Source organism: Lampris incognitus, chromosome 13 (genome assembly GCF_029633865.1).
Source record: "Lampris incognitus isolate fLamInc1 chromosome 13, fLamInc1.hap2, whole genome shotgun sequence".
In the NCBI taxonomy this organism is placed as follows: domain Eukaryota; kingdom Metazoa; phylum Chordata; class Actinopteri; order Lampriformes; family Lampridae; genus Lampris; species Lampris incognitus.
Genome location: NC_079223.1, coordinates 33,146,179 through 33,166,646, shown reverse-complemented (window position 1 = coordinate 33,166,646; position 20,468 = coordinate 33,146,179). Strand labels below are relative to the sequence as shown.

At 43.8% G+C, this 20,468-nt stretch overlaps 1 protein-coding gene across 1 annotated transcript in view; it reads right to left on the bottom strand.

The window, feature by feature from the left end:
* Positions 1-4,090, bottom strand: part of LOC130122649 (cGMP-dependent protein kinase 1) — a 137,056-nt gene extending 132,966 nt beyond the window's left edge. The window contains exon 1 of the mRNA XM_056291605.1: positions 3,834-4,090. Coding sequence (XP_056147580.1) covers positions 3,834-4,090 — 257 coding nt within the window. The remainder of the gene's footprint in view (positions 1-3,833) is intronic.
* Between the last annotated feature and the right edge of the window lie 16,378 nt (positions 4,091-20,468).

The following is a 20,468-nucleotide window of genomic DNA, read 5'->3' as shown; positions in this document are numbered from 1 at the left end:
GAAGACGAAGAAGAAGAAAAAAGGCTATCAAATCTCCACAATTTGCCTAAGGGTATTGTGGTCACATAGGAGAGTTAGAAATAGATGGGATGGGGGGGGGGGGGTAATGAAACCACGCAAAGCAAACAGCGCATTTTATTCACATGGTGCGTTCAAGGGCACCGTCATTCATTTTTTTGTTGGGGCTTTTTTCCCCCCAGACCTGTTTGTTACGAACTTTGGTCGTTTGGCCAAGACTGGCGCTGTGTCTCCATTTGCAAACTAAAAAAGATGTTTAAATACAAAGGATGCTGAACTGATTGGGGGGGAAACCGATAGGGTCTAATTGAAAACCTCCCCCCTCGTGAGAGCAAATGCTTTGCTTAACAAACGGCTGTGGGCCAGCCTACACAGACCCTCTCTGCTCAATAGACATAACATGTGTAACCATCCCAGTGAAGCAAACTGCTTGTACTGCTCGGTTAGCTTAAAGATTCCTTTCTTTTTCCCCTCTCAGAAACTGTTTTCCCCCCTTATCTATTCAGTTGGCTAACTAACATATCCAGTATCCCAGCAACCAAATGTATAGTAGGTAACCAGAGGGGTATATATCTGAAAGCTGTTTAACCTGTGAGGGGGTCACCCCTGTCAAACAACAGCATCACATGCCTGTTGTAATCCCGCGTGTCTCCTTGCTCCAAGCACCAGCTTGAGTCACTTGAAGCCCAATGAACAAGTGCAGCCCTCACATGCACGGTACGAGTCCAGGATACTGGATGACGATGGATAGATACACTGCTATGGACGATCAAACAGGACGCAGAGGTCAAAATAGCAACCGAGTCTGCGCTGGGCTTTCAAGGACCAGAGGTCACCAGACGACAAGTAAGGACGAAGACGGCTTTTTGAGATTAATGACTCTGCTTCGGTGGGTCTAAACGCAAAGGTGGCAATTTCAAGGTAAGTTTTGGGTGAATTTTCTCACAGCACTGTGCTCTTGACTAATCCCTGTTTTGGTGAAAGCAGATCAAAGTCGCCCTCTAGTGGTTAAATATGATAAACAATCAACACAACAGACCACCTGCTCGGCACTTTCTCAACCCAAAGTAAATTAATTAACAGGTGCAACACTCCATAATGCAATGCTGGTCTCATGTTCTAGTCATTATTTGCCTGGTTTTCATAAAATTAAAGCTCTACATTTCAAAGGTAGGCAACATGTGTTATACAACAACTGGTCTCACTAACAATGGATGACGTTAAACAAACGAAAGCATCCCAGCGTGGCAACTAAATGTGCAGAGTGTACACAGAATAGACACAAACCAGACTGAGTAAGACACTAATTTGCACTGCTAATATCAGCAGTATTTAGATTGGACTGTTTAAAATCATTCAGGCGTGAATGTAAACACTCAATTGATCACTATCTTGGATGATATTGGCAAGCCACATTGACTATGAAGAATTCTGCATCTGCTCAACATGAAGGCTAAATATTTGGATTATCTCAGCCAAGTGAAGGACACAACGTCAAGCTTAAGCAACAATAATGTTATGTTTTGAATTAAACAATAACCCACTAACCAAACTCAGAAAAAGAAACCCCCAAAAACATACATCATATCATCAAAACATATAGCATCGAGGGCCAGGATCAAGATGCAAACCCCAACTCTCTCCACCAGTGCTTCCTTCCTCTGAGCTGTGTCCTCAACCCCTGGTCCTCCTAAGGCCCTCCCACTGTCCTTCAAAGCACCTTTGCGCCCCGAGACACAGGCTTCAAATTTCACCTCTCTAACCATCCAGCTCAGCCCTTTCCTATGCAGATCAATAGAAACCGGATCCGTTGCGCCATGCTGCGGTAATCTGAAGAGCGGGGAGGGCTGTCGACTGGTGCCACGTTCGTTCTGACACTAATGGGGTGGGAGGAGAGAACGAGAAAGGGGTGGTGGGGGAGGGTCACACCGTCTCTGACCCCCCCGACGGCCCAGCGGGCACGACACAGACGGGCACCCTCCTCTAGACAAGTGATCACAACTCAGATGAGTCATTCATTAAAGTGATGAAAGGAGCAGTGCCACCTCCATCACGAATAATCAGCGCCGTTCTGGCTGTGACCTCCAGCAAGGCGGTGTAAGGGATTTTCGTCACCTCGTGCGTTGCATAATTGGAACAAATGCCCGGACAGAAGGGCATTTTTTTTCTTTCTTGCAATTTCACCGCCACTACTTTCTAATCTCATCCAGTCATGGCAAATGGATTTCTTTTATCTATTTTTTTAACGTTTCCAGATTGATTTCGAGAGTGTCTACAATTATCTGCCCACTGGGGCATTTGAAACAAGCACATCTCATCACCACAGCGTACTCACAGTATCGCAATTGAATTTGGCCAGCCTGTTCACTAACGGTGCTGTCATTATGGAAATAATTTGACTTGTTCTGTGGTTAATTATGTGGTCGTAACACAACTAGTTTCTGGCGGCTTGTCCCGCGCTCTCAACACACGCGTACCACGGAGGCGCACGCGCATCCGAGACAAGAAACACATGGCTCACGTTTTCTCAATGGCGCCGTGGATCATTCATGAATTCCAGTGTCCCGTGATTTCTCTAGTCGCTTTCCGGATGCAGCAAAACATACGGTGCACTTCCGGGAGCCCCCCCCCCCCACACACACACACACCGTTAGTTTCCACCGGCACACTGAGCGGTAGTGAAGCGTTATGACGGTATTATAGCATCTGTCTTGTCTACTGTTCGTTAATGCAAATTAAGATGGGAAACTGCCTCGCCATCTTAACAGAATTACCACAACACCGTCTACCACACCTTAATTCATTCAGGGAGAGCCACTTCTGCCCCCCTCCACGCGCATAACATCAGCATAACAAGACGTTTTGCCCTGCTGTGAATGTGATCAGAGCGGAGCTGACTGATGGAGGTAAGGGATGTAGGAAAAGGTGGAGTAAAGAAGTGTGTGACAGACACACACACACACACACACACACACACACACACACACACACACACACACACACACACACACACACACACACTTGTGGTGTAAGACCAAAATACAGCAAAGGAAGGTCTAAAAATCCATTTTGCGCAACATAATTCTCAAAATTGTCTAATTAGTGACAGACGCCCGTGAGGGGTTATGAACTGGCATAGCGGTCTTCTGAAGCTAAAGAGGAGCACCTGGAAGGTCCTGAAAGAAGCATATGGTCAAACAAAACGTTTTCTAATGGGGTATTACATATCCTCAGACGTGCACTTCGGGCGCTCAGCGTCCAGCTACTAAAAGCCAATAATGCCCGGTACTTCCTCCACTCCCTGTCCTGTGGGAATGCCATGATGGATCCGATCAATTATGAGCTCTTTCTGAAGCTGCGTCATTCGCCCCAAGAATGGAAGTGCTTGCCCATTCATGGCGAGCATCTCTATCGAGACTGGGTTGCAAAAAAAGAAAAAAACAGAGAGAAAGAAAACAGGGACGCGCTGTCATAGAGCTGTTGTGTGACTTTGTTGTGACCGGAAAGATGAAGTGTGCAGCTCTGACATGAAGGCCGGACATTTCCCATTGACGAGTTACTAAACATTAAGACGTTATTAACACACACAACCTCCTGACTGGACGCCTCAATTCAGACGCTGGAGCCTATTTGACCCAGTTCGAGTCGGAGCCATCTCTGTTTGAGGTGGGGTACACACACAGACACACGCGCGCGCGCACACACACACACGCGCGCGCGCGTTAGATCACCTTTAGAGGGGCGGAATGCGGGTTGATTCCCAGTTAAAGATTGTGAAATCACACAGATCCAAACATGGCTTGCGGCCATCTTACCAGTCGGACTTGGCATACTTCCTAAAAGATTGTGTGGACAGGTCCTGGTGCGTCTGGGGCTCCGCGGAGATGCCCTGCGCCCGGCGGGTCCTCGGTCCGATTAGTTGAGCGCTGGGTAAAACGGACTGACATTTGTGCAATTTTCTCTTCAGCTCCTGAATCTCGTCCTCCTTGTCCCCCAGACGCCTCTCCAAATCCCGTATCCTCTCCTCCTTTAGCAGCAGGATCTTGGCAAAGTCCTCCTCCAGGTCGCTCATGTTAAAAGAAGAGATCTGCCTTAAACTTTGCTGCAAAAAGAAACCTCCCGCGTGACGGACAGACTGACTGACAGATAGATAGATAGATAGATAGATAGATAGATAGATAGATAGATAGATAGATAGATAGATAGATCGACAGGCGGAACTCCCAGGACTCGAACAGGTTGGCACAAAACCCCAGAGTGCACGCGATGGGTTTTGTTCAGATGCTGCGACTCAACGACTGATCCTCGCGCAGTGCACGGTCTCAGAGGCGCCCTGGAAGTAGAGGAGCAAGCGGGTTTAGGAAGAACCAAACCCAAAAAAACCGGAGCGGACAAATTGATGGACCCGCTGCAGTCAGTCCACCGAGCTTCCCCCAGGGAACCGCTGCTGATCCGTCATTGAGAGACCAATGACAGCGGCTCTTCCTCTGTGAGACTTGAGGCCACGCGAAGTCTGCGAGAGCATCCAAGAGAAGGCGACACCTCAGCATGCAGCCGCAGCCACAACATCTGACAGCTCCGTGTTACGCTCCGGTAACATGGGTGTAGCCAATGTGGGGGGGTTGGGGGGGTATGGTGGTGGGGGGCGCGTTCAACCTGAAAAAAACGAAAAGTCCGAAAACTCCAGCCAAAATGTTTTCAATGAAGCCATGCGGATAGCTTAGTAAACAACATAAGTTCCCATTTCCAATCGGTTTTAAGCAACAAAAAATGAACTAAAAAAAATATATATATAACTTTGTTTAAAGAAACACTCAACGGTAGGGAAAGTGCACAACAAATAAGGAGCAAAATAATCTTGACTCACGGGATTATATATATATATAAATAATTTATGTGTGTGTATATATATATAATGTATGTGTGTGTATATAATGTGTGTTTGTAATGTTTGTGTGTGTATAATATATATATATATATATATATTTTACCATCACCAGAATAACTGTCCTCTCATCAAGGAAGACTGATGTCACTGACGAAACTTAAACTGACCCACTCAATGCATTGCAAAAACCTCACTATCTGGGGATCCCCCAAAACATACACGCACACGCATGCACACATGCGCACACGCACACAGGCACTAAACTTGTGTGAATATTAATCTTTAAATAAAGAGTCATTTCCATGCGCCATTTTTCACCCTAATTCACAAGTCTGCTTCAGCTCAACGAATTCATTAAAAAAGAAAAAGAAAAAAAGAGAGCGAGACACAAGAGGAATATTCAATAGGATTCTAGGTTAAAAATAGAGTGGGTAGATCTTTCATCTGTCTAGTTTAAAGTATACCACCCTTGTCTTCAGTGTCACTTCTAATCCCCAGCACTTCTTGCAGTGTGAAGGAGCTACATGGCGCTCTGTGCACACACAGGCTGCGATCGTCATTTGACCTTTGTCTTTTTACATACGTATACGAGTTCCCGTTTTTTAATTCCCCAACTCAGTGCCTTATAATGCCCTAAATCTCTTTCATAAGACCTTATGAGCATGTCACCTGTAAAAAGAGTCACAGGCCGTTCTAATTTTAACTTGGAAGATTAGCAACACGCTGCATGGTTTGTAATGCTGTTCTTCTACAGGAAACCTGGCACACTGTTCACTGGTTTGCACACCTGAGATTTACTTTAAAATTTAAAGTCTGGTCAGGATATATATATATATATATATATATATACCATACCATTTACTTCCTCGCCATGCACATCACGTGCACAACATCCAATGGGGAAGGGAGAGGTGCAACATTCAAAAATGCAAAAACATGATTTCTAATGGTCCAATTTGGGGGGGGGGTTGTCTATTGGCATGATTTATTTATAACTACAAAATAGGTGCTTATACCTAACTCTGCAACTGCTGGCCTAGGTTCATGCCATAAGCAGTCATCAACTGTCAATAAAGCTACTGGAGGAAAGGGTATACCATTTACTGCCTCGTCATGCACATCACGTGAACAGTGTGCAGCGGGGAAGGGAGAGGTGCAACATACAAAAATTCAAGAACACGTGATCGCTAACGGTCCAGTTAACGGTCCAGGCAGTAAATGCTATGTCCTTTCCTCGAGTAGCTTTATTGACAGCTGATGATTGCTTATGGCATGAAACAGGCTTGTACTGTCTCATGAAGAATTTACTTGTCTCATTGGATTATTTTGCTCCTTATTTGTTGAGCACTTTCCCTACCATTGAGTGTTTCTTTTAACAAAGTTATATATATATATGGTCTGGTGGCCTGTCCAGGGTGTCTCCCCACCTGCAACCCAATGACTGCTGGGATAGGCTCCAGCATCCCCACAACCCTGAGAGCAGGATAAGCGGTTCGGATAATGGATGGATGTGTGTGTGTGTGTGTGTGTATATATATATATACACATATGTGATGCATCGTGTCACTGAAACCCGATCTAGCTGCTATTGTCCGATGTGTTTCCCATCACAAAGGTAATGCAGCGAGCACTTTAGGACAAAGTGTCAACGGGGACTTGTCACTTGCAATGTGGTAAATAGTGTGACCAGATGTATTTACACAAAGCCTATCTGCATGGGTAGTATTAACAATATTTTTGTTAGTTTGTTATGTTACCTGGCATACTGGCTCCTATATACATGGGTATGGATGTTTTTGGGGTTGTGTTTTTTTACTGCAAAGCTGTCTCACTACCTCTTATTTACAAAGACTTTAATGACATTCAGAGCTTGGTATCCACATAGAAATCAAGAATTCTGATATACAAAGGACACCAAATTTATACATACATTTACTTATTACTTTCTAAAAAAAAATTTGCTTACTTTACAGTTTGCACCTCAGATATTTGTACCCAGCGGTAAATGAAGTGCCATCCTGTTTGTCCTAAATAGCACTGAAAGCCCATTATCTTTATCTTTCTATTCCACCACTGATATTAACCTTCATGGTAAAAGTGCTACGGAGAAAGATCGCCATTTGATTTGAAATATCACCTCTTGTAAATGTAGGATTATAAATGACAGAGATTTGAATAATTCATCACGGTTATCTGATGCTCCAGTACCCCCTCATAAGATAAACGCAGTGAGAGCAGCATCCACGCATGCCTGTATTGAGTCATTGCCACGGCTTTTCCAGTATGCTGCAATAGGCCAAATGCTATCTCCATGTCCTCTCCACTTAGGACTATTTCTGTGTTTACTCGGAGAGACTAATGCTGCACTACCAGTCTCGGCTATGTAGTGCTCTGTATGGGTCATCTATCCTGAATGCTCCTCGTTAGCTAGCGGACATCTAGTTAACCTTGATTCAAAGGGCCCCAGCATTAGTCCTGGGTGTGAAGGACTGTTTGTGTGTATTGTTTGCATTCGTGCAATTTCACACTGAGTCTTGCAGCGCGGTAATAAGGGGTCCGTTTGTTGTCTTTGCAGTCTCGCTAAAGCGTCTGGGCAGAGAAAAAAAAGGCTGGTGCCCTCTCGTTTGCCTCAGGGAGAGATCAGCTTACGGAAGAGAAGAGGGCAGACATTAGTCACTGTTTTCCTGTAACACACACATGCACACACACATGCACGCACACACACACACACACACAATTACATCGATGGCGAGAGAGAAAGAGAGAGGCATCATGGGTATCCCTAGACATATGCTTGCACATCAGTAACGCCCATGAATAGCACTTGTATACAGAAATACTATATATAACTAATCTCAAAGCTAAAATGATTATGCACATGCACACATTCACACACAGAGACAACATGCAATGACACACACACAAATGCTCAAACCCCCCCCCTCTCCTTCAAACAATGTACATACACACACAGTGGTACACATGCTAACGCTGCAGCTTTAATGGAAACCCTAGAGGGGATTATGAGCAATGACTGGAATAGTGTATAGACGGTGGTGCCTCTGAAACCTCAAGTTCATTGTGAGCCTCTGATGCCTTTGATGCTGCATCTGCGAGTTATAATGGTGTCTCTGGAACATGTCCCAGTGAGACACCTCCAGCTGCCCCAGACCCACTTCCCACCACACAGCAATGACACTTAAGAGTAGGGCCATCATATTCAACCGTGTGCCACAGGGGGCCCATGTGTATGCAGCTTTTCTTTCCAGCTGATTTGACCAATTACTCCTCCCCTGTCTGGTTGGAGGTGTAGTGTAGTCATTAGAAAACCTGCATATTTGCATCTGACTGAGGTTTTGTGATCTTGTATCACTATGATACGGTCCACACTTAAGCCGTGCTGCCATGCTCCTACCGCACATCACATCACACTGAAGATTCACATTGTAAACATGATATCATATCGCAGGCTTCAGATTGATCACTTGGCTCACATAGACGATTGGCAGGATCGGAGCTCAGGAAATTGACTTAGCGAACTCCATAATGATGCTTCCTTCCTGCCTTCCTGTGTTAGCACGGTCAAAATGAGACGCTGTAGGTGAGGACGTGGCCTATATTCTGCTCTTCTTCCCGTAATTCTGTTTTCAAGTGAGATTAGAGTCAGGAAGATGTTTTTATGACACACAGACCAGACAACACTAGAAGTGCCAGCAGCTGTTGGATGCAAAATGTGTCACAGAGAGAGCGAGAGCGAGCACGAGAGAGAGAGAGAGAGAGAGAGAGAGAGAGAGAGAGCGAGAGAGAGAGAGAGAGAGAGAGAGAGAGAGAGAGAGAGAGAGAGAGAGAGAGAGAGAGAGAGAGAGAGAGAGAGAGAGAGAGAGAGAGAGAGGAAAATGTGTCTGTAGGGTGAGTGGAAGGTCAAGGGTCACCGGCTGGAATGCTGCGTTCCCGTCATCCACCAGGTGTGGTGGGTTCACAACTATGTTATGAGATAAATCACATGGTCACCTATCCAACAGCCCCCTTTTCTTCAAATTGTATTTTTACTGATTCTTAATCAAAATTTTCAGGAATTCAACATCATATTTTGCTTATATACCACAAACATGCATTTACTAAGTAAAAGATAAAGGGTGGGGGGGTGTAGATGTGCTGAGATGAGAGTCTTGAGGAGAGGCTAAAGAAAACAAGAAAATACAGTACAATCTGTTTATTCTATAGAGGAAATAGATATAGCACAGACTGCCTAAGAGCTTCCTACCCTGATGATGATGATAATGATGATGATAATGATGATGATGATGATGATGATGATAATGGTCTCCTCTCAAAGCTGCATCTTTACACATGAGAGACAAATATTCACCCAGCAACACATCATTTCTCGCATTCAAGTGCTCACTTCAAATTCTAACAAATGACTTGACATCGTCATTCGGTTCACTCTTCTCCAACAAGCGAGGCCATGCATGTCAGGATGTTAGCCCTAGCCCTGCATAGACAGCAGGCTTAAAAACGTGGAGACACAACGACCGAGTCTGCCCCAGCTCCCTTCTCATACCGGCTTGTTTTGGTGGAGGACTGGAGGTGATGCCCTCTGTGTTCGCCCGGTTAAAACAGGATTATGTTCTGCCCCTTTCAATTAATCCCAGATCAAACAGAGGCATCTCTCATCATGCCGGTCCTGAGTTGTGGGACACTGTGCCATTGGGAAACTGTGATGATTTTTTTCCCTTTTTTTAACCTTTCAGTTAGTGTCTTTGAGAGAGAAATGGCCATGCACTATTTTGCTGCACGTTTTACTTTCGCTATACATGATTGCAGGTTTAGTTGGAGGATTGCAGGTTTAGTCCTGTTGATGTTTTGAGCTTTGCTTTGCATTTACTTCCTATAATACTTTGAATGATATGGTGATCAGGCTCTCTAAATGACTTTGCCTCATACCAATGTGTTTAAGAGATGACGACTCTATTTACCCCTCCCGGCCCACTTGGCACCTATTGTATGTCCGTCTGTACTGAAAGAGAGACCCCCCCCCCTTGCCCTTCGTTAGGTTTCTCCCATTTGCCTGAAAAGGATTTGTTTTGCAGTGTTTCCTCATCCGAAACAAGGTTCTAGTATAGCGAGTGTAGTTCATAGTGACTCACTGCGTCTACTTGTTTTTACTTTGAGATTGTAAAGCTCTTTGAGGTCTATTCAAATAAACTTGACTTGACTTTGCTGGCTAAAGATAGACGATGACCTCCATGCCACGACATTTGGAATGTATGAAGAGTTGTAGCTCGGTCTCATTTTCTCTCGAATCTGACTCTATGTCTGTCAAACTAGGAAAAATGTTCCCTCATCGCGTTCTCAATTCTGATGCAGTTGAGAAATGCTGTGCATTTATTGAATGACAAGACAAAGGCTATGCAAGCTGTGGGAATAATGAATAAGACAACTGATAGTAGGATCTTTGCTCTCCGGCTAGTGGTTTGAAGTGTTTAGTTTGGACTGAGTGTTTAGTTTGGATAAACACTCACCGGCCACTTTATTAGGCACACCTGTCCAACTGCTCGTTAACGTAAATTTCTAATCAGCCAATCACATGGCAGCAACTCAATGCATTTAGGCATGTAGACATGGTCAAGACGATCTGCTGCAGTTCAAACCGAGCATCAGAATGGGGAAGAAAGGTGATTTAAGTGACTTTGAACGTGGCATGGTTGTTGGTGCCAGACGGGCTGGTCTGAGTATTTCAGAAACTGCTGATCTACTGGGATTTTCACGCACAACCATCTCTAGGGTTTACAGAGAATGGTCCGAAAAAGAGAAAATATCCAGTGAGCGGCAGTTCTGTGGGCGAAAATGCCTTGTTGATGCCAGAGGTCAGAGGAGAATGGCCAGACTGGTTCAAGCTGACAGAAAGGCAACAGTAACTCAAATAACCACTCATTACAACCGAGGTATGCAGAAGAGCATCTCTGAATGCACAACATGTCGAACCTTGAGGCAGATGGGCTACAGCAGCAGAAGACCACACCGGGTGCCACTCCTGTCAGCTAAGAACAGGAAACTGAGGCTACAATTCGCACAGGCTCACCAAAATTGGACAATAGAAGATTGGAAAAACGTTGCCTGGTCTGATGAGTCTCGATTTCTGCTGCGACATTCGGATGGTAGGGTCAGAATTTGGCGTCAACAACATGAAAGCATGGATCCATCCTGCCTTGTATCAACGGTTCAGGCAGGTGGTGGTGGTGTAATGGTGTGGGGGATATTTTCTTGGCACACTTTGGGCCCCTTAGTACCAACTGAGCATCGTGTCAACGCCACAGCCTACCTGAGTATTGTTGCGGACCATGTCCATCCCTTTATGACCACAGTGTTCCCATCTTCTGATGGCTACTTCCAGCAGGATAACGTGCCATGTCATAAAGCTCGAATCATCTCAGACTGGTTTCTTGAACATGACAATGAGTTCACTGTACTCAAATGGCCTCCACAGTCACCAGATCTCAATCCAATAGAGCACCTTTGGGATGTGGTGGACCGGGAGATTTGCATCATGGATGTGCAGCCGACAAATCTGCAGCAACTGCGTGATGCTGTCATGTCAATATGGACCAAACTCTCTGAGGAATGTTTCCAGTACCTTGTTGAATCTATGCCACGAAGGATTAAGGCAGTTCTGAAGGCAAAAGGGGGTCCAACCTAGTACTAGCAAGGTGTACCTAATAAAGTGGCCAGTGAGTGTATGTGTTCTAGTTTGGATATATATGTTCTTAGTTTGGATGTATGTGTTCTAGTTTGGATATACACTACCGTTCAAAAGTTTGGGATCACCCAAACAATTTCGTGTTTTCCATGAAAAGTCACACTTATTCACCACCATATGTTGTGAAATGAATAGAAAATAGAGTCAAGACATTGACAAGGTTAGAAATAATGATTTGTATTTGAAATAAGATTTTTTTTACATCAAACTTTGCTTTCGTCAAAGAATCCTCCATTTGCAGCAATTACAGCATTGCAGACCTTTGGCATTCTAGCTGTTAATTTGTTGAGGTAATCTGGAGAAATTGCACCCCACGCTTCCAGAAGCAGCTCCCACAAGTTGGATTGGTTGGATGGGCACTTCTTTGAGCAGATTGAGTTTCTGGAGCATCACATTTGTGGGGTCAATTAAACGCTCAAAATGGCCAGAAAAAGAGAACTTTCATCTGAAACTCGACAGTCTATTCTTGTTCTTAGAAATGAAGGCTATTCCATGCGAGAAATTGCTAAGAAATTGAAGATTTCCTACACCGGTGTGTACTACTCCCTTCAGAGGACAGCACAAACAGGCTCTAACAGGTACTATTTAATGAAGATGCCAGTTGGGGACCTGTGAGGCGTCTGTTTCTCAAACTAGAGACTCTAATGTACTTATCTTCTTGCTCAGTTGTGCAACGCGGCCTCCCACTTCTTTTTCTACTCTGGTTAGAGCCTGTTTGTGCTGTCCTCTGAAGGGAGTAGTACACACCGGTGTAGGAAATCTTCAATTTCTTAGCAATTTCTCGCATGGAATAGCCTTCATTTCTAAGAACAAGAATAGACTGTCGAGTTTCAGATGAAAGTTCTCTTTTTCTGGCCATTTTGAGCGTTTAATTGACCCCACAAATGTGATGCTCCAGAAACTCAATCTGCTCAAAGAAGTGCCCATCCAACCAATCCAACTTGTGGGAGCTGCTTCTGGAAGCGTGGGGTGCAATTTCTCCAGATTACCTCAACAAATTAACAGCTAGAATGCCAAAGGTCTGCAATGCTGTAATTGCTGCAAATGGAGGATTCTTTGACGAAAGCAAAGTTTGATGTAAAAAAAATCTTATTTCAAATACAAATCATTATTTCTAACCTTGTCAATGTCTTGACTCTATTTTCTATTCATTTCACAACATATGGTGGTGAATAAGTGTGACTTTTCATGGAAAACACAAAATTGTTTGGGTGATCCCAAACTTTTGAACGGTAGTGTATGTGTTATTAGTTTGGATAGTTTGGATATAGTATGTGTTCTTAGTTTGGATATGTGTGTTCTAGTTTGGATATGTGTTATTAGTTTGGATATATGTGTTCTAGTTTGGATATTAGTTTGGATAGTTTGAATATATGTGTTCTAGTTTTTATATATGTGTTCTTAATTTGGATATATGTGTTCTTAGTTTGGATAGTTTGGATATATGTGTTCTAGTTTATATATGTGTTCTTAGTTTGGATATATGTGTTCTAGTTTATATATGTGTTCTTAGTTTGGATATATGCGTTCTTAGTTTGGATATATGTGTTCTAGTTTATATATGTATTCTTAGTTTGGATATATGCGTTCTAGTTCGGATATATGTGTTATTAGTATGGATAGTTTGGATATATGTGTTCTAGTTTATATATGTGTTCTTAGTTTGGATGTGTTATTAGTTTGGATAGTTTAGATATATGTGTTCTTAGTTTGGATATATGTGTTCTAGTTTGAATATATGTGTTATTAGTTTGGATAGTTTGGATAGTTTGGATATATGTGTTCTTAATTTGGTTATATGTGTTCTAGTTTGAATATATGCGTTATTAGTTTGGATAGTTTGGATATATATGTTCTTAATTTGGTTATATGTGTTCTAGTTTGGATATATGTGTTATTAGTTTGGATATATATGTGTTCTTAATTTGGTTATATGTGTTCTAGTTTGGATATATGTGTTATTAGTTTGGATAGTTTGGATATATGTGTTCTTGTAGTTCTTGGATATATGTTTTTATCTTTGTGTTACACTGCTGTGGGCTGGGGAAAACGATATTTTATTTCATTTCATGTATGCAAGTACATGAGGTGAAATGATTTAGTGTTCCTGATTCCTGAAGCGACCACGTTAAAACAACATACTAAATGCAGTTCATTGGAGTGTGGTGGATGAAGATGGAAGTTCTGCATGATATTAAAAGGATTTCGTTTCTTTGAACACACACACACACACACACACACACACACACACACACACACACACACACACACACACACACACACACACACACACACACACACACACACTTCCTCCCTGTCTGAGGTTGTGTGAATAAGATCTGAGCAGGTCATCGCCCAGATCGTGATTTTTCTAGTTGCAGGAGAGACAGGGCGAGGAGGCGGTCAGGGAAAATAACTGTCAGAAAAGATGAGCTGCTGTTTGTGTTTCCCTGCGAGCAGGAAACATGTGTTAGGAGAACAAGACCTCTCTCACAAGAGCTCCCTTTGCATAATACACAATGAACACACCTAAGCAATAAGTCATGTCAGAAGAGTGCGGGGTCCTTACTAACACGCCATTATCAGGCTGTTCACAGGCAACGTGTTTAATGGAGACTTGTGTGAGGAAACATCTCCCCAGGGTTTAAACCATAACATGTGTTGGCAATACTTCTAGCACGAGGCCAAGGCATTTACTGTTTTGGTGGTTGCATTGTCAACTGTCAGTAATTCACGGCACTATTTTGAACAGTCTGTGGACAGAATGAAAAATGAAACTAGTATCATGGTTGACATACCTTGGAGTCATTTTCTAATTGGGAGGAGGAGGTAGCAGGGGGGCTCGTTAAGAGAATAGCCATCGCACCACTGACATTTTGGGTCACATGCCTATCTCTGCCGGACATACTAAGCGAGGCTTTGCACTGTTCAGGATGACACCACGAAAGTCAGGTATCTCTGGTATGTATCCAAATGTAGGAAACAATGTAAAGTCATGGCGAAGGCCTGTCCAAGCATCTGGAGCCAGCTCTGACAACCCCCACCACAGCACGCCTTCACTTAAACATGCTCATAAAAATCTGCAGAGCTAAAGATAGACGCAAGCAGTTAGAGGGGCAATCATAAATCAGTGGTAGACCCCCCCCCCCTGAGGCCCAGGCTGGAAGGGTCCTAAGATTGTGCTGCTTAGCGTGCTTCTGTTTCTCTGATCCTCCATCTCTGACGGAGTTAAACTCGGCTCCTTTCACTGATGGGCAGTTGTCAGTCAAAGACCTAACTGTTAAAAGTGCTATGTGTAATGTGTTGGCACTACCGAAGCATCATATAACTAGTAAATCACCATGTGACTGGTAAACAAAGGAGACAACACCCACACCCAATCCTGGTTCCTGTGGGGTTTTTTTTTTTTGCATTGAAAAACACAGGAACCAGACAAGCCAAGTTGTTTTTGCTGTTATTCGACGCCCCACTTCCCCAAAAGACTTGCACTCACAGCCCCTCAGCCAACTATGCAGAGGTCTCAACAAAAGAAACCTACCGAGGGCATTCAAAAATGGCCGACGTTGGCGAACCCACTGTGTATTTGGTACCTTTCCATTTGAACATGCTTGTCTCACTTGCATTGATTTGTTGTCGCTCTTCGCGTTGCTGAGTGATGGAGACTAGGACTCGAGTCGAATTACCCATAAGCACCTCGACGTGTTTCTCTGCTCACAGCAATGCGCCGTGGCCGGTACCTGCGCTTTCTTGTCCAAAACAATGCCCCGAAGATTTCCCAGTACATGTTTACTATTGCTATTAGCTCTACAAGACTCCCACCAACCCACCCGTCTTTCCCATTAAGAGCTGATCTTTGTTGCCTGGTGCTTAAAGGGTGTCCACATTCCTGGCTCAGCTGGACATTCAACAGGCCACCACCTGCACCACGTCTACAACCAAAGGCTCCAACTACACAGGGTTAACTATTTCCACCTTTCTGGGAAACATTCAACCCGAGTAGCAGTGTGTGTGAAAGGGGAAGAAAAGTGCATGGAAATACTTTAAGAGGACATTTAGTTTATGCTATTGTTTGATAGTAGGATAGAAATAGAAACAGGGGAGCCAGACAACGGGGATGATGGAGGGTTGTGAGTGTTTTTGGGTAAACCAAGGTTGAACAAAGCACAATTATAAGAATTAGTGATACATGGCACAGATGACAGAGAGAAAGATGATCAGACAAATGCAAAGACAATTTAATATTCGTGTCCTATCTGGAGTTGTTAAGGGTGAAGAGAAAGGAACGGTGGATTTTCCATAGGCTTTTACTGTCAAAATAAGAGAGAGGGAGATATCTTCCACTGCTATTAGCCCATGGACATGCGTGACAACAATTGAGAGCAAAGACATGGTTGTCTCAGCTGTCAACTTTGCAGCCTGTGGTGGCAGAATGTGAGAAAACGCCCAGTCTGTCATGTAGTCACACTCACACACACACACACACACACACCGATTTCTCTCTGCCGAGTAAATCTGGGGGGGGGGGGAGAAAACACGGTTCCCTTCACCAAGCTGCCATGCTCAGGTGCATGGCACTTGAATGGGTTCATGTACGGATGTCCACTTAACCAGTGTCTGATGGTCTCACTGTGATTTGTTGGGTAAACATTACCGAGTCCCTCCTTGCTGCTGCCCAAGAGACAGCTTGACTATTTTGCTAGTCACTCAATAAAAAAGACAAGTGATAGATAAATGTATCCTTGAATTTACAGCCGGGGCCAATTTTATCTCAAACACACCAACCTGCTTGACGACACATTCAACACACCACCCTCTTGCAAGAAGGAGCTGCCTCGCTGTTGATCTCTCACAAATTGAATTTCAGTGTTTGCATAACATACAGAAGACTGATTGATGTTAAGGAGAGATAAGAATCGTGATTTTCCGCGACCTCCCTCTCACATTGTTGCTGATTTGCACTGCGCTGCAGTTGCCTAGGAGGCAGCAGTGGTCTCTTCATTTCCCATGGACATCACATGGCGCCAGAGGTGCTCACCCAGAATAACTGGACAGGCCACCAGAGACAACTGCTCACTAATGCAATATGCAGAAGCGGAGTAGCCATCTCTTACACTGATATCACACAGATATAGACTGTGTGTGAGTGTGTGAGTGAGTGAGTGAGCGAGCGAGTGAGTGAGCGAGCGAGTGAGTGAGCAGTTAGTGAATGAGTTAGTGAGTGAGTGAGCGAGTTGGTGAATGAGTGAGCAAGTGAGTGAGTGAGAGAGCAAGAGAGAGAGAGAGAGAGAGAGAGAGAGAGAGAGAGAGAGAGAGAGAGAGAGAGAGAGAGAGAGAGAGAGAGAGAGAGAGAGAGAGACACTCTTTAGGGATGCTTGGGTGGATCTGCATCTATACCACATTGCACTCACACTGAATCTTGTCCAAGTGTCCTGTGAGTATGTGAATGTTGTGTCTAACCAGACTTTGTTGTCAGAACAGAGTATTTCGCTGTTGACCTCTGAAGTAATTAGTCGGAGATTCAGCCTCAAAGACCTTGAGATCGAGATCTCTGGTTGCCCTTCAAGTCCGCACTTTCTTCGCTCCCGGGAATCGTTGCGAGTCTTCACTTTTCAAGCATGGCTGCTTTTATGTGCGTGTACTGTAAGTCAATCGGCCATATCCAACTCCTTCCGTGTTGGAAGCCTCTCAGAGATCAATCTGAAGCATGGAATCGCTCATTAAAGTCAGTCATCATCCAGCTTTATTTTAATGGACAAGTGGGCAGCACTACGACCATCTGACACCAGCTTTTTTTTCACTCTTGTCTGAGATTTCTATCCGCATTACCTCATAAGGCCATGGCTGCGTCAAATAAGACTTATTCGTTCTTTTGATTTATCAGCTAAAGAAAAGGTGATGCTCCCACAAAGGAAAAGCATCATCATTCAGCATAGGGGACTTTGCAGCTGGCAGAGTGAGGTCAGGTGCATAAATCAGCTTTAACAACAATAAAGATTAAAGACTGCTTAAGTTGCAGAGGCTTTGCAAGCCTTAAGTCAAAGCCTCAAACCGAGCGCCTGCAGAACGCCAGCTTTGAAGATTACAGAGCTCACTGTCTCCTTTGAATTTTGCATTAAAAATTGACACTGGGATTTATTCAAATGAGTTGATATCTTTCTTGAAAAAAATTTTTTTTTTTTGGAAACGGGGGGAAGCTACTTGATCAGGTTAAGATCCGTCAATCACCTAAAGGTGGTTTTGTTTCGATGATAGTTATGTTGGTAGTGAAAAATATTTGCTCCTGCACCAACAGCACCTCCACAACTCCTCCAAGGGGTCAGAGCACAGGGTCGGCTGCAAAACACCAGCCCTGGAGATTGTACAGACTTGCGTGAAGACATTTTCAATGGGATAGATGCACGGTTTGACAGGGGCGTGAACTCTAGCTGCCTGGATGAGAGATAATCTCTCTACCCATTATATCACCTGCCCTGTCTGTCTCATATTTTGTCTCCAGATTTATTTTAATTGTTGAGCTGACAGTATGACAGTAACACAATATTACAAAAGGCGCTACACACTTCCCCTGCAGAAAGTCTGTTTCTAAATAACATTTTCTTTCTTTTCTCATTATGCAATCAAGCCTTGGCCTCTGTTGCGCACATTGTTATTAAATACCCTGTTAGAAAGAAACCACAGGGACCAAAAAACTCTGACTGTTTAAGGATTTTGGTGTTAAAACAATCCTTGGAGTAACCAAGCCTTGATTTGATGCTGCAGAATACAGTAATTGCTAAGATATCACCACCAGTGGTACTCACTGACCCACTGAGATCCATCAAAGGAAAGGAGAGAGAGACAGAGAGAGAGAGAGAGAGAGAGAGAGAGAGAGAGAGAGAGAGAGAGAGAGAGAGAGAGAGAGAGAGAGAGAGAGAGACAGCGAGCAAGAGAGAGTGAGAGAGGAGAGAGACCGACAGAGAGAGTGAGAGCGAGAGGGAGAGAGCGAGAGAGAGCAAAGAGAGCAGAGAGAGAGACAGAGTGACACAGAGACATAGAGAGGGAGAGAGAGAGAGACACACACACAGAAAGAGAGAGATGAGAGAGAGCGAGACAGAGAGAGAGACAGACCCACTTTTGCAGCACATACGTCAGTGGACAATAGTATTCCCAAAAACCACCCAAGTGATTAAATCCACCTAGCCAGGCCTTTAAGACCCTGCTTAGGTCTGGAGTCAGGCTCTCTATGTATCAATAACTGTTAAAGGCTGACAGGTCCTCATAAACAGGAGGAAAAGCAGCATCGTGTATTTCTATTGCACTTACTCATTGAACTTGTTTTCTTTCTGTCTTACTTAATCTAATACTTACCTCATATATTAATAGTTACCTCATATATTCGTAAACCTTTACAAGCTACTGAACCAAATAATTTTCTTAGATCTGTATATATATATATATATATATATATATATATATATATATATATATATATATATATATATACACTACCGTTCAAAAGTTTGGGATCACCCAAACAATTTTGTGTTTTCCATGAAAAGTCACACTTATTCACCACCATATGTTGTGAAATGAATAGAAAATAGAGTCAAGACATTGACAAGGTTAGAAATAATGATTTGTATTTGAAATAAGATTTTTTTTACATCAAACTTTGCTTTCGTCAAAGAATCCTCCATTTGCAGCAATTACAGCATTGCAGACCTTTGGCATTCTAGCTGTTAATTTGTTGAGGTAATCTGGAGAAATTGCACCCCACGCTTCCAGAAGCAGCTCCCACAAGTTGGATTGGTTGGATGGGCACTTCTTTGAGCAGATTGAGTTTCTGGAGCATCACATTTGTGGGGTCAATTAAACGCTCAAAATGGCCAGAAAAAGAGAACTTTCATCTGAAACTCGACAGTCTATTCTTGTTCTTAGAAATGAAGGCTATTCCATGCGAGAAATTGCTAAGAAATTGAAGATTTCCTACACCGGTGTGTACTACTCCCTTCAGAGGACAGCACAAACAGGCTCTAACCAGAGTAGAAAAAGAAGTGGGAGGCCGCGTTGCACAACTGAGCAAGAAGATAAGTACATTAGAGTCTCTAGTTTGAGAAACAGACGCCTCACAGGTCCCCAACTGGCATCTTCATTAAATAGTACCCGCAAAACACCAGTGTCAACATCTACAGTGAAGAGGCGGCTGCGGGATTCTGGGCTTCAGGGCAGAGTGGCAAAGAAAAAGCCATATCTGAGACTGACCAATAAAAGAAAAAGATTAAGATGGGCAAAAGAACACAGACATTGGACAGAGGAAGACTGGAAAAAAGTGTTGTGGACGGATGAATCCAAGTTTGAGGTGTTTGGATCACAAAGAAGAACGTTTGTGAGACGCAGAACAAATGAAAAGATGCTGGAAGAATGCCTGACGCCATCTGTTAAGCATGGTGGAGGTAATGTGATGGTCTGGGGTTGCTTTGGTGCTGGTAAGGTGGGAGATTTGTACAGGGTAAAAGGGATTCTGTATAAGGAAGGCTATCACTCCATTTTGCAACGCCATGCCATACCCAGTGGACAGCGCTTGATTGGAGCCAATTTCATCCTACAACAGGACAATGACCCTAAACACACCTCCAAATTGTGCAAGAACTATTTAGAGCAGAAGCAGGCAGCTGGTATTCTATCGGTAATGGAGTGGCCAGCGCAGTCACCAGATCTGAACCCCATTGAGCTGTTGTGGGAGCAGCTTGACCGTATGGTACGCAAGAAGTGCCCATCCAACCAATCCAACTTGTGGGAGCTGCTTCTGGAAGCGTGGGGTGC